Source organism: Gopherus flavomarginatus, chromosome 8 (genome assembly GCF_025201925.1).
Source record: "Gopherus flavomarginatus isolate rGopFla2 chromosome 8, rGopFla2.mat.asm, whole genome shotgun sequence".
Lineage (NCBI taxonomy): Eukaryota > Metazoa > Chordata > Testudines > Testudinidae > Gopherus > Gopherus flavomarginatus.
This window is the reverse complement of record NC_066624.1, coordinates 105,700,229-105,713,721: the sequence shown is the minus strand read 5'-3', so window position 1 is coordinate 105,713,721 and position 13,493 is coordinate 105,700,229. Positions and strand designations below refer to the sequence as shown.

Below are 13,493 nucleotides of genomic sequence, written 5' to 3'. Positions count from 1 at the left end.
TATGCCTATCCGCCATGAATTTATCTAATTTTTTTTTGAACCTAGTTATACTTTTGGCCTTCACAACATCCCCTAGCAATGAGTTCCACAGGTTAATTGTGCATTGTGTGAAGTACTTCCTAATGTTTGTTTTAAGCCTGCTGCCTATTGATTTCATTGGGTGACCCCTGGTTCTTTTGTTATGTAAAGGGGTAAATAACACTTTCTTATTCACTTTCTCCACACCAGTCACAATTTTATAGACCTCTATTATATCCACCCTTCATTGTTTTTTTCTAAGATGAACAGTTCCAGGCCTTGGCTACAGTGGCGCTTTACAGCGCTGCAACTTTCTCACTCAGGGGTGTGAAAAAACACCTCCCTGAGTGCAGCAAGTTACAGCGCTGCAAAGTGCCAGTGTAAACAGTGCCCCAGCGCTGGGACCGCGACCACACTCGCACTTCAAAGCGCTGCCGCGGGAGCGCTGTACGGCTGCAAGTGTAGCCATACCCCCAGTCTTTTTAATCTCTCTTCATATGGAAGTTGTCTATACCCCTAAGCATTTTTGTTGCACTTCTCTGTATTTTTTCCAATTATAACAACTTTTTTGAGATGGGGCAACTAAAATTGCATGCAGTAGTCAAGGTGTGAGCATACAATGGATTTATGTAGTTGCATTACGATATTTTCTGTCTTATCTATTCCTTTCCTAATGGTTTCTAACATTGTTAGCTTTTTTCACTGCTACTGCACGTTGAGCAGATGTTTTCCGAGAACATCCATGGTGATTCCAAGATCTCTTTCTTGAGCTAATTAGACCTCATCATTTTGCATTATGAGGATTATGTTTTCCAATGTGTGTTACTTTGCACTTATCAGCATTGGTTTTTTGTTGCCCAGTCACCCAGAGTTATGAGATTCCCCTGTAACTCTTGGCAGTCAGCTTCAGACTTAACTATCTTGTGTAACTTTGTATCATCTGCAAATTTTGCCACCTCACTGATTACCCCCTTTTCCAGATCATTTATTAATATATTTAACAGCACTGGTACCAGTACAGATCCTTTAAGGACCCTGCTATTTATTTCTCTCCACAGTGAAAACTGCCCATTTATTCCAACCCTTTGTTTCCTATTTTTTAACCAGTTAATGATCTACGAGCAGATCTTCCCTCTTATCCCATGAGTACTTACTTTGCTTGAGAGCCTATGGAGTGGGACCATGTTAAAGGCTTTCTGAAAGTCAAAGTACATTATATCCACTGAATCCCCCTTGTCCACATGCTTGTTGACCCCCCTCAAAGAATTCCACTAGATTGGTGAGTCATGATTTCCCATTACAAAAGTCTGGTTGACTCTTCCTCTACATACCATGGTCATCTGTGTGTCTGATAATTTTGCTTTTACTATAGTTTCATCCAATTTGCCTGGTTCTGAAGTTAGGCTTAGTGGTCTGTAATTGCCAGGATCTCCTATGGAGCATTTTTAAAAAATCAGCATTACATTATCTGGTACAGAAGCTAATTTAAACTATAGGAATAGTTCTGCAATTTCATATTTGAGTTGCTTCAGAACTCTTCGGTGAATCCCATCTGGTCCTGGTGATTGATTGTTTACCAATCTGTTCCAAAATGTCCTCCATCGACATCTCAGTCTGGGACAGTTCTTCAGACTCATCACCTAAAAAGAACGGCTCCAGTGTGGGATCTCTCTTGGGCTTTCCTTAACATCCTTGGAAGAGGATCAGTACTACCAGGCACAGTACTTCTAAGGTCCCACTTTTTCTTTAAGCCAATCTAGTAGCTGACTATTTTTCTCTGAATTATGGTCCAACGATCTGATCCATGTGGGCAGACCCATGTACCCTTGTGAAGCTCAACTGAAGTCAGTAAGGGTTCATTGGATCACATTGCAGGGTTGGGGATTTATTCTGGAAGGATTTATTGAGCACCAGCTGGGGAAGAAGGAAGAGAGGGTGCCAGTGCTGTTTATGGCAGATATTGTAACTCATCATTGTTTGAGGCACCTGAATCTTCCTGATCACATGCAAAGCATATTATATCAACAGGAAGCTACTGCATTCAGAGATCGAATTTCTATGCAAATAAGGAGGCAGGTGGATAAATAAGATGTGGTTAATAGCTGCTGGAGGCTGAAAGTAAGGCTCATGTTCTATAGCCTGCATATCTAACTAGACCACAGAAGTGCCACATGATGACTATTATCTGAGTTCCCCTGTGCAGGGAAAAAAAAAAATCCAGAGATGTTTCTCACCTGCCAACTCTCTGGAAAGACAGTCCCTATTTCCAGAGCAAAATCCAGACCATGTTCCCCACTCTGATCCTCCAGGGAAAGGGACAAAAGTGAAATTCACCCAATGCAGAATGCTCAAAAAAAGGGCATAAGTGGTGGTGCTGAGGGTCATACATGAAATGCTCCCATGAATTTTATTGTGACATTTCCCCCCCCACACACACACACACACCCCGCTAGGTAAAAAGAAATTCTTCTTTGCCATGTGTGAGGGACGGGGCAGAAACGTGGGCCACCCACTCCTACATGCCAGCACAGGGGACATGGCCAGGAAAATGAGGTGTGACCTATGCCTAGCTGAGCCCCAGCTGTCATAATGGCCGCAGGAGGCGTAGTTTAGGGAAGCCTTCAGGAGAGGGTAGAGCATGGACAAGTGGCTCAAAACTGTCTTTTTCACAAATTGATCTACCAACTAGACAGGGGCAGCGAGCTTGCTCAAATGCCTGCACCTACCTAATCAAATAATAAAAACCACGAGGGGAACAGACTTGATGCTCAATACAAAACCACATCCACTCCTCTTGTTCTTGAGGGAGAGGTTTGCCTGTGGAAACGTGCTCATGCTTTACTTATAGACCAATCTCAAGGAGGCAACAGCCCTCTGCTGGCCCTTTGGGTGGTCACTTCAGACAGACTTCCCTGTAAATCTTGTTGAGTTTTATATTTTAATACTACATAAAGATGCATGTTACTCTGAGGTTAGCTCAGTTTATTCCCTGTTGAGGTTAACTTCCATTGAGGGTTTCATAGGAGTTACTGAGGGCAGAATTCATCCCTGCATGTATGTTGGGAAGAAAGAGATGCAACCCGACAAGAAAATTAATGGGTTCCTTCTGTGCTCCAATTAACTCAATTTCTGAGATGCTGATGAGTTGGCTAAATTTTTGCTGACTGCATTGCAGTGTTTGATGGAATTCCTGTAAATAGAAGGCCAGATCCTCAGCTGACGTAAACTGGCATAGGGCTAGTGTGATCAATCTGGCACACCAGTTGTAAAGCACTTTGGGAAGGAACCTACTGAGCTATGAAGTATTATAGGTGGCACTGTTAGCGCCATCCACCGTTAATGTTGCCTGACCCTTCCCATTGTAGGACCCTGTTTTCAGTTGCTTATAACGCTGCTAAACTTCACACATTTGGGCTGAAGTTTTCCCTATAGGGTATCTGCCTCATGGTGAATTATTTTGGAAAGTTCCAGCAGCAATGGTTTGGCCATTTCCTGAATGAGATTAGGGAAAGATATATTAGTTTGCCCAGGTTAAAAAAATTCTTACAACCATTTAGTTGAGAAGCTCAGGCACCTCTGCACTTTAGATCAAGGTCTTGAAATTAGGCAAAAGGCAAGCCCTGCCCTGGCATTCAAGCCCTTTTTGCTCTTTCTATTTTAAAAAAATGCCCAAATTTGTCTACAAGTTATAAGCCTTAAAAAAAACCCCTCAGTTTACGTACATTCAGCAGAGACCTGTTAGAATTGGCAGTTGAATTCTCCTAAAATCGTCTTCCTTCATGACAGTGAGTTTCACAGATATTTGCTAACAAAGTGTGTGTCATCATCCTTTGGTGAACCATATGGAGGATGACAACCTACTACTGCTACCAGTTGCTCTGCTACTTGAGCTAACAAAGTATGTGGTCTAAATGTTCCAACCCTGCCAAGGTTTATGTGGGTGTAAATGTGATTCCACATGATACAATGTTTTTTTTCAGTTTGCTTTTTAAAAAACCTAAGAACCTACACACCAAAAACTACATTAGAAGAACATTACAATGATGCAAAGTCAAGCACTCAAAAATTAGGAAATGCCATAATTAAGGTTGTCTGTCCTTTTGAACATATAGAGTGTGATATAATTCTAAGTACTCTGAAAAATGAGGTTTTGGGCATCTCACATTTGACACCCAAAATTAATGGACACTTTGGATCTTAATCTCTTTGCCTCAGGTCCCCATCTGTAAAATGAAGATAATACCATCCCCTCACCTCACAGGCGTATTGTGAAAATACATTATGTTTTTGAAGCACTTCAGTTCTACAGTGAAAAGCACTACTGAAAAGCCCCATGCAGAAATAAATAATTCTGTCTTCAGGGCAGGGTTTGAATAATGTTCCAGAAATAAGGCTGTGGACCACACATTGAACAATGCGGATAAAAAATTTTGAATCAGCTGGATGCTGTCCAACATTAGATTATATCCATTATACACAAATGACAAACAAGGTGACTCATACTAGAACTCTGAGTTTATTTGAGGAAGCACACCTGAACCCCTTTCAGTCCTTTAAGTAATAAAATCTAAACAAACAACATCTCATCTATATATAGCTGACTGCTAATTGGATCCTTTTTGGCATTCCTTACTCACTCATACATAACACAAAATAGAGGAAGGAGAAGGTGGGGTGGACAGAAGAGAGATTATATGGTATAGGAATATGTGAATTCCATTAGTGCCTCTTTAGGAAACCACCAGCTTCTTACAGCCCACAATATTTCTATACAGAGGAGTGGAAGAAAAGAGGCTTTCATTTTTGTGGCAATAGCGTATGGCAATGACTGAGAAACTAATTGGTTTTTTTTTCTTACAGAAGGATACTTATATGAGGGGCCTCATTTTGTTCTCCTTGCTCTTGATGCAATTTTAACTTGGTACAGAGTGCAGGATTGGGCTCAAAAATCAGAGTCTAGAGGTAGAAAAGACCTTCTGCTTAAGGGCATCTAGGCCCAGATCCTCAAAGGTGTTTAGGTGCCTGCTGATTTCAGTAGGAGTGAGGTGCCTTAAGACTTTTGAGGATGTAGGCGCTAGCTCCTTGCCCCAGGTAAAATTCATTCCCAGGCAATGGATCAGCAAAAACAAGAGGCTTCCACTGTTCCCCCTTTTGAGACTTCTCTTTATATGCAGCCCAAAATGCCTGGGACATTTACTAGTGTTTTTTCCATTCCAGTTTTAAATGTAGTAAATCCACAGTCTGTGGAAATTAAATTTGCCCATGAGGATGGAATGCAAGATCTAATCTGAAACCCCTTTCTGAAATTCAGGGGGCTGGTTTTGAGCTTACGGTGTGGACTTCTTTCTTCTATTCGCTTCTCTCTACAACCATCATTTAAAATACAAACTATACTGGTAAAGCAACCTCTGAGTTAAAATACTGATCCTAGGGATGTGCTGGGTCAGAGACCAAGCTGTGGTTAGGCTTTTTAGGAACTCATCTTTAAGTTAAATAGCCAAGACAAATGTATCTGAATCAACTGGAGCCGTCCGAATCTTCAAGTCATAGTCAAGATATCAAAGGAATAATTGATTTTTCTTTTCCTTGCTGACTGCATTTTGTTATTAGTTAGGACTTTTATAGGAGTATTCTCTAGCCTTCAGAGCGATGATTAGCTCTATGTAGCCAATATTGCCGACAGTGCTGCTTTAGGCAAAGGTCTTATGTTTCATATCATTGTTTCTTCTCCTCTGAGTCCTGCTCTTGCATGTTTAACACACACAACTTTAGAAAATGAGCAGGCCTTCCAGAGCAATCCAGATGACTAAACCACTGGTTCAGGTAGGAGGGAAGTTCAACATGAACAGGGTTCTAGACTATTTTAGCCAAGCTGCTAGTTGAAATGTTTTTCCATCAAACTTTTTTTGGACACAAAATGGCTTGTTGATAAAACCTTAGGATTTTCACAGAAAATGTTTGTTGAAAATTGATTTCTCCACAAAATTTTTCAAAATGCGTTTAATTTCAATAACACACACATACGCACTCTCTATCTCTCGCTCTCTCTGCACTTTTCTACTGCAAGAAAAGTGAATCAATATGAGAGAAAAGGGATGGAAATACCTGAAACTGTGTGTGGGAGGGAAGGAAGGAATTCCCCCAAAAAATTCAAATAAAATGAAAGTTTTTTGGGAGGTCTTTTCAAAGTTATGGGGAAATTATTCTTATTTTACTAACTCAATCTTTATAAATTTTTCTTCCTGCTCAAAAAATTAGTTATACCATTTTCTAAGTGAAATTATACCACTTTCCAGAGGGAACAGCTGTTTCCATATACCAGTCTTTCTCCAAGGCTGGAGAAGGTAGCTTTTGGAAATGGTACTCAAAACCAAATACGATTCCCACTGTATCTCATAAGGAGCTACTAGAAAACCAAATAGCACTCAGTGGTTGGATTTCAACTGGGTCATGGGACCTGTACAACTCAGTTGTTTTGTAGTTATGGTAATGGCTTCAATTGTTCTATGCAGGAAGTTTGTAAAATCTTCATGTGTAAATAATTAAATTCACAAGAAGTACACTTGCAAATTCCTTGTATGTTTTGGGCCAGGATGCAGGGTGAGGAGTTGCAAAGAGAAGTGAAGGGGTTAGGGAAAGACCATCTCAAGTTTTCTTGTTAAGTGCAGTGATCGGGCAGTTGGGTAAGAGGAAAGGCAGTACATACAGATAACAAGATGAGTATTTCTTCTTTGATGCATTTCTAGGATAGACACATTATCCTTCTGTCTGACTGCATAATTGGGTGAGGTCATCCTGATTTCTATAAATTTATGAAAAATGAAAGACATTTCAGTTCTTCTCTTTACTGATTCTGTTATGTTGTGCCCTCTCCATCCAGAGCAAGCTGCCCTGAGCCTCCCACAAAGAAGGATGGGCAGGTGTCAGTGGGTATGGGTCTATAACATCTCTGAACAGTGCTGGGGTAGCCTCTAAGACCTTTTCCACTCAGTTCCCCCAGAATGCAGTTCGCCTCTAGTCTTGTTATTCAGGTTCCTTTTTTTGGCATATATCAACACTATGTTGAGTTGATCAACCTCAAACATAGGGAGTGAGTACAAGGTATATACACCACACAGCCAAAGTTACACAGAAACCCCGTTTCTTTATATATATTGCATCACATGTTTTGGAATTGGCTTAGTTACTTTGCAAGAACCACTCCCTGTGCAGCATGCTCTGTCCATATGCTGTGAATGTTCGGTTTTACTCTTTACTTCATCTTTATGCCCCTAACTTCTCTTGCCCATTGTTCTTACTACTGTAAATGGTTCCCTGGGTGGTGTTCTTATATTAGCTAGCTCAGGCATTCTGTCTTTTAGCTTACTGGCCCCTTTACTTACCTTAGCACAAACATTCCATTTTTGGCCTGCTGACCTAGTTACCTCCCTAATCCTGTTGTCCAAGAAACCAGGCCTCCCCCTTGTTTAATTATGCATGGCAAGCCAGGCCTACAGGCATGATACATAATTAGCTTCATTTTTGGGAACCTACATACGGAGGCACTCAAAATTAGGGAATACACCTGAAATAATTGGCTTTTATTTTTTCTGATGGTCTTTAGGTGAATTAACTAAAAAATTTCCCCAGAGCAAACAATGAAAGGGCTGCACAGTAGACTAGGAGCAAGTTTGGCCTTTGCTGCCTGACACAGACCTGCTTTAAGCATTCCATCTGATGTCCAGATTTATTTCTACAGTATCTGCAACTGTGCCTTTATCAATGTGCTGATGCAGGATAAACATGACTGATTTTTACCTTACATTTTTAAATGCACTTTCATTTGCTGTGTGACAGCTGAGTTACTGGTCTAGTTTTATTTAATTACTATTAAATAACAGGAATAATTGCATGCTGGATTCATGTTTATTAGGGATCTCCTTCCCTCAGCACATTCTAACACATTTTCTTTTGGATGGCAGTAACAGGCCACACAGTTTAAGTGCTGCTGATGATTCTCCATAGCATCAGTTGGCTCACTGGCAGTTTCACTCACTGTGAGCCAAACTAAAGAAGCTTAACACAATGGTGTCACTTGTCAAACTGTGGGCTCTAGTAGGGTGACCAGACAGCAAATGTGAAAAATCGGGACAGGGAGTGGGGGATAATAGGAGCCTATATAAGAAAAAGACCCAAAAATCAGGACTGTCCCTTTAAAATTGGGACATCTGGTCACCCTAGTCTCTAGCCACTGAGCATTTAGCAATATCCATTCCAGTTTTTTTTTCCAAGACCACAGTTAAAAAAAAAAAAAAAAACCTACATTTTTATATTTCGATTGGCATAGCAGCTGTGGTAACATTCATCATTCACTAGTGCGTAGATACTTCGCATGCAAAAGAAAACCAGTTGTTTTACTGCTGTGCACTGAAAGCCTGTTAAAAGTATTTAGGTCTTCTTTTTGGGACCAGTTCTACTGTACGCAATTGAACAAGATTCCCATCCACTTCCATTCCAAAAATAACTCTTAAAATGGTTGGGAATTCTCTGGTGACTGGAACTGACGAGCAGTCCTGTTGTGTGTGGATAGTTAAGTTAGGTGTTTTTATTCTTGTGCTTTTACAATTATTAACAGCTCACCTAAGACAATGCTCTGATTTATTCCCCCTAATATTATGCATAATGCCGGAAGCTAAAACGACCTGCCATTGCCCAGTTTACTGAAGGCCAGAGCTTAGTCCCCATTGGAAGTCATTGGAACTTTTCCCATTGTTTTCCATAGAAACTAGGATTTAGGCATGTTGTCACAAGTTTTCTAATGGTAGTTTCTATTGATTCCCTCAGCTACCAATAGGAGATCAGCAGAAATTCCCTGTCCACCAAAGTCCATCTCTGAGGTAGAATTATCAAAAAAGAAAAGTATTAAGAAGACTAAAGGCGGAATTAAGGTAGGAGCATCTTTGTTTTTGAAACAGTCTCTACTGTGATAGAATGCAAGGTGACGTCACTGTATGGTGCAACACAAACGATTTTAAAATACCCTACTTACCCACCACCAATTCCCATATATTCTACATCAGTTTCATACTGGATTTCATGAGCATAAGCATTCTGGTGAAAGCTGAAATTCCTTTGCGTGGGGAGGGGGCGGAATCTGGCCATTTATGTATCTCATATTACAATGCATTAGCTCACAGGTATGTAGTGTAGTTTTAGCTGTGTTGGGCTGTGAAGAAGGGCTCTGTGTGGCTCAAAAGCTTGTCTCTCTCATCAACAGAAGTTAGTCCAGTAAAAGATAGTACCTCACTCACCTTGTATCTCTTAGTTCTCAGGTGTTATACCAGAGGTGGGCAAACTACGGTGGCCCACGGGACTGTCCTGCCTGTCCCCTGAGCTCCTGGCCATGGAGGCTAGCTAGCTAGCCTCTGGCCCCTCCCCAGCTGTCTGCCCTCTCCCACAGTCACACTACCGCAGGGGCAGCGCTCTGGGCGGCGGGGCTGCACACTCATGCAGGGTAGCGTAGCATAGCGGTGTGTCTGGCTCTGGCCAGGAAGCACAGCTCCAGCCATGCTGCTCTGAGCGGTATGGTTAGGGGGCTGAGGGGTTGGATATGAGGCAGGAGGTCCTGGGGGACTGTCAGGGGACAGGGAGCAGGGGGTGGCTAGGTGGGGCAGAGGTTCAGGGGGGCAGGGGATGGAGTCCCGGGGGGCCTCTCAGGGAGGTGGTTTGGATGGGTGGGGCATTCCGAGGGGGACAGTCAAGGGGCAGAAAGTGGGAGGGATCGGATGGGGGCACAGCCTTCCCTACCCGGCCTGCCATACAGTTTCACACCCTGATGTGGCCCTTAGACCAAAAAATTTACACACCCCTGTGTTATACTGTAGGTTTTTGCCTAAAGTGGGAATCTTACTCTAACGTCACCTTAGTCAAATTAACTCTGTAAAACTGGTGTTCTGTTCTATTCAGGATCTCATATCACACATCACTGTGGTATCCAAGCCCCTTCTGGTGATAAAAATTAAACAATGAGACATATCAAGTGGATTCTCCCCCCCCAGAGAAGTTTACTCATTAAATACTTTTCAGAAATAAAAAACAAACTAATACCTGCTGCTGCATGGCAAAAGAAGGTCAAGTGCACAGCAATCTACACATTTACAGAAAGTGGTAAGATATATGCACCACCAGTGACTTAATCATAGCTTTGTGACACTGACTCATTCCCCTAGAGTGCCCTTTTCCTTTGTTTGGTCTTCCCTTGGTGTCATTTGACTTCTGAGATTGCAATCTGCTTGGAGCAGAGATGGTGTTTAGTTTGTCTGTATGGCACCTCGCATGCTTTTGGGTATTCATTGAATAAGTAACTCTGCTAAAATTTCTCACCTTGAACTTAAGAGGATGCCAGAGCTTGACTGAAGCCAGCAGCAGGCATCTCTTACTTGCCTGTTCAAACTAAAAATCTAGAAAAAGCACCATCTGTCCGAATGCATTGGAAAGGTGGCTCCTTTCTGCTGTAGATTCCACTAGTACTGGATTCATAGAATATCAGGGTTGGAAGGATCTCAAGAGGTCATCTAGTCCAACCCCCTGCTCAGAGCAGGACCAATCAATCCCCAGACAGATTTTTTCACCCCAGTTCCCTAAATGGCTCCCTCAAGGATTGAGCTCACAATCCTGGGTTTAGCAGGCCAATGCTCAAACCACTGAGCTATCCCTCCCTTCAAGGATCACATTATAGATAGGTTAATGGCAGTTGTGATTTTTTTAAAAAGTTGATATAACTGAAAATGTCCCAGTTCTGAAACTTGCATGAAAATGGGTCAGTCCACTCATAATAGAGCAAAGCTCTAAAAATATTTAATTGTAATTATAAGCATATGTATACCTACACCTCTACCCTGATATAACATGTCCCAATATAACACAAATTCGGATATAACATGGTAAAACAGTGCTCTGGTGGGGGGGAGGGGTAGCTGCACGCTCCAGCGGATCAAAGCAAGTTCGATATAACGCAGTTTCACCTATAACAAGGTAAGATTTTTTGGCTCCTGAGGACAGCGTTATAGACTCATAGGTCAGAAGGGACCAATCTGATCATCTAGTCTGACCTCCTGCACAAGGCAGGCCACAGAACCCCACCCATCCAATTTTATAACAACCCCTATCCCAGGACCGAGTTATTGAAATCCTCAAAAATGGTTTGAAGACCTCAAGCTGCAGGGAAACCACCAGCAAGCGACCCGTGCCCCACGCTGCAGGGGAAGGCGAAAAACCTCCAGGGCACCTGCCAATCCGCCCTGGAGGAAAATTCCTTCCCGACCCCAAATATGGCGATCAGCTAAACCCTGAGCATGTGGGCAAGAGTCACCAGCCAGCACCCAAGAAGGAATTCTCCGCAGCAACTCAGTACCCATCGCATCCAACATTTCCCCGCAGACCATTGAGCAGACCTGTCTGGTGGTAATTCAAGATCAATTGCCCAAATTAACGATCCTATCATAACATCCCCTCCATATTTCCTGTCTTAAAGCCAGGAAAGTCTTTTGCCCCTACTACTTCCCTCGGAAGGCTATTCCAGAACTTCACTCCTCTAATGGTCAGAAACCTTCGTCTAATTTCAAGTCTAAACTTCCTAATATCCAGTTTATACCCATTCGTCCTCGTGCCTACATTAGTACTAAACTTAAATAATTCCTCTCCCTCCCTAACGTTAACCCCCTTGATATATTTATATAGAGCGAGCATATCCCCCCTCAGCCTTCTTTTGGCCAGGCTAAACAAGCCAAGCTCTTTGAGTCTCCTTTCATAAGGCAGTTTTTCCATTCCTCGGATCATCCTCGTAGCCCGTCTCTGAACCTGTTCCAGTTTGAATTCATCCTTCTTGAACATGGGACACCAGAACTGCACACAGTATTCCAGATGGGGTCTCACCAACGCCTTATATAACGGTACTAACACCTCCTTGTCCTTGCAGGAAATACCCTGCCTGATGCATCCCAAAATCGCATTTGCTTTTTTAACAGCCGTATCACATTGGCGACTCATAGTCATCCTGCTATCAACCAGTACCCCAAGGTCCTTCTCCTCCTCCGTCGCTTCCAACTGATGCGCCCCCAACGTATATCCAAAATTCTTATTATTAACTCCTAAATGCATGACCTTGCACTTGTCACTGTTGTATTTCATCCTATTTCTATTACTCCAGTTTACAAGGTGGTTCAGATCTTCCTGAATAGTATCCCTGTCCTTCTCCGTGTTAGCAATACCCCCCAGCTTCGTGTCATCCGCAAACTTTAGTAGCGCATTCCCACTCTTTGTGCCAAGGTCAGTAATAAAAAGGTTAAATAAGATCGGTCCCAAAACCGATCCTTGAGGGACTCCACTGGTGACCTCCTTCCAGCCCGACAGTTCACCTTTCAATACGACCCTCTGGAGTCTCCCCTTTAACCAGTTCCTTATCCACCTTACAACTTTCATATTCACTCTCATTTTTTCTAATTTAACTAACAGCTCCCCGTGCGGAACCGTGTCGAACGCCTTACTGAAATCTAGGTAAATTATATCTACCGCATTTCCTTTATCTAAGTAATCCGTCACCTTCTCAAAGAAGGAGATCAGATTGGTTTGGCACGATCTACCTTTAGTAAATCCGTGTTGCAATTCGTCACAATTACCATTGACCTCTATGTCCTTAACTACTTTCTCCCTTAAAATTTTTTCCAAGACCTTACATACTACAGACGTCAAGCTAACAGGCCTATAATTACCCGGATCGCTCTTATTCCCTTTCTTAAAAATAGGAACTACATTAGCAATCCTCCAGTCATACGGCACAACCCCCGAGTTTATCGATTGCTTAAAAATTATCGCTAACGGGCTCGCAATTTCACGCACCAGTTCCTTTAATATCCTCGGATGGAGATTGTCCGGGCCCTCCGACTTCGTCCCATCGAGCTGTTCAAAGTACGGCCTCTACCTCAGTTGCCGTAATATCCACTTCCATATCCACATTCCCGTTTATCATCCCTTCATCATCGCAAGGTTCCTCACTAGTCTTATTAAAAACTGAGGCAAAGTACTTGTTTAGATGTTGGGCCATGCCTAGGTTATCCTTAACCTCCATTCCATCCTCAGTGTATAGCGGCCCCACTTCTTCTTTCTTTGTTTTCTTCTTATTTATGTGGCTGTAGAACCTTTTACTATTGGTTTTGATTCCCTTTGCAAGTTCCAGTTCAATGTGGCTTTTAGCCTTCCTCACTTTATCCCTACATGTTCTGACCTCAGCAAGGTAGCTTTCCTTACTGATCCTGCCTTCCTTCCACTCCCTGTAAGCTTTCTGCTTTTGTCTAATCCCCTCTCTGAGTTGTTTGCTCATCCAGTTTGGCCTACAACTCTTGCCCATGGTTTTTTTCCCCTTTCTCGGGATGCAGGCTTCCGACAGTCTCCGCAGCTGTGACTTAAAGTAATTCCAGGCCTCCTCCACATTTAAATCC

General features: G+C 42.5%; 1 protein-coding gene across 5 annotated transcripts in view; it reads left to right on the top strand.

Moving 5' to 3' along the window:
• The window catches only part of MCF2L2 (MCF.2 cell line derived transforming sequence-like 2), a 302,991-nt gene that overhangs the window by 145,756 nt on the left and 143,742 nt on the right, over nucleotides 1–13,493 (top strand). For all 5 annotated transcript variants that reach the window (XM_050964264.1, XM_050964267.1, XM_050964266.1 and 2 more), the window contains exon 14: nucleotides 8,842–8,945. In XM_050964264.1, the coding sequence (XP_050820221.1) occupies nucleotides 8,842–8,945 (104 nt within the window). The remainder of the gene's footprint in view (nucleotides 1–8,841; nucleotides 8,946–13,493) is intronic.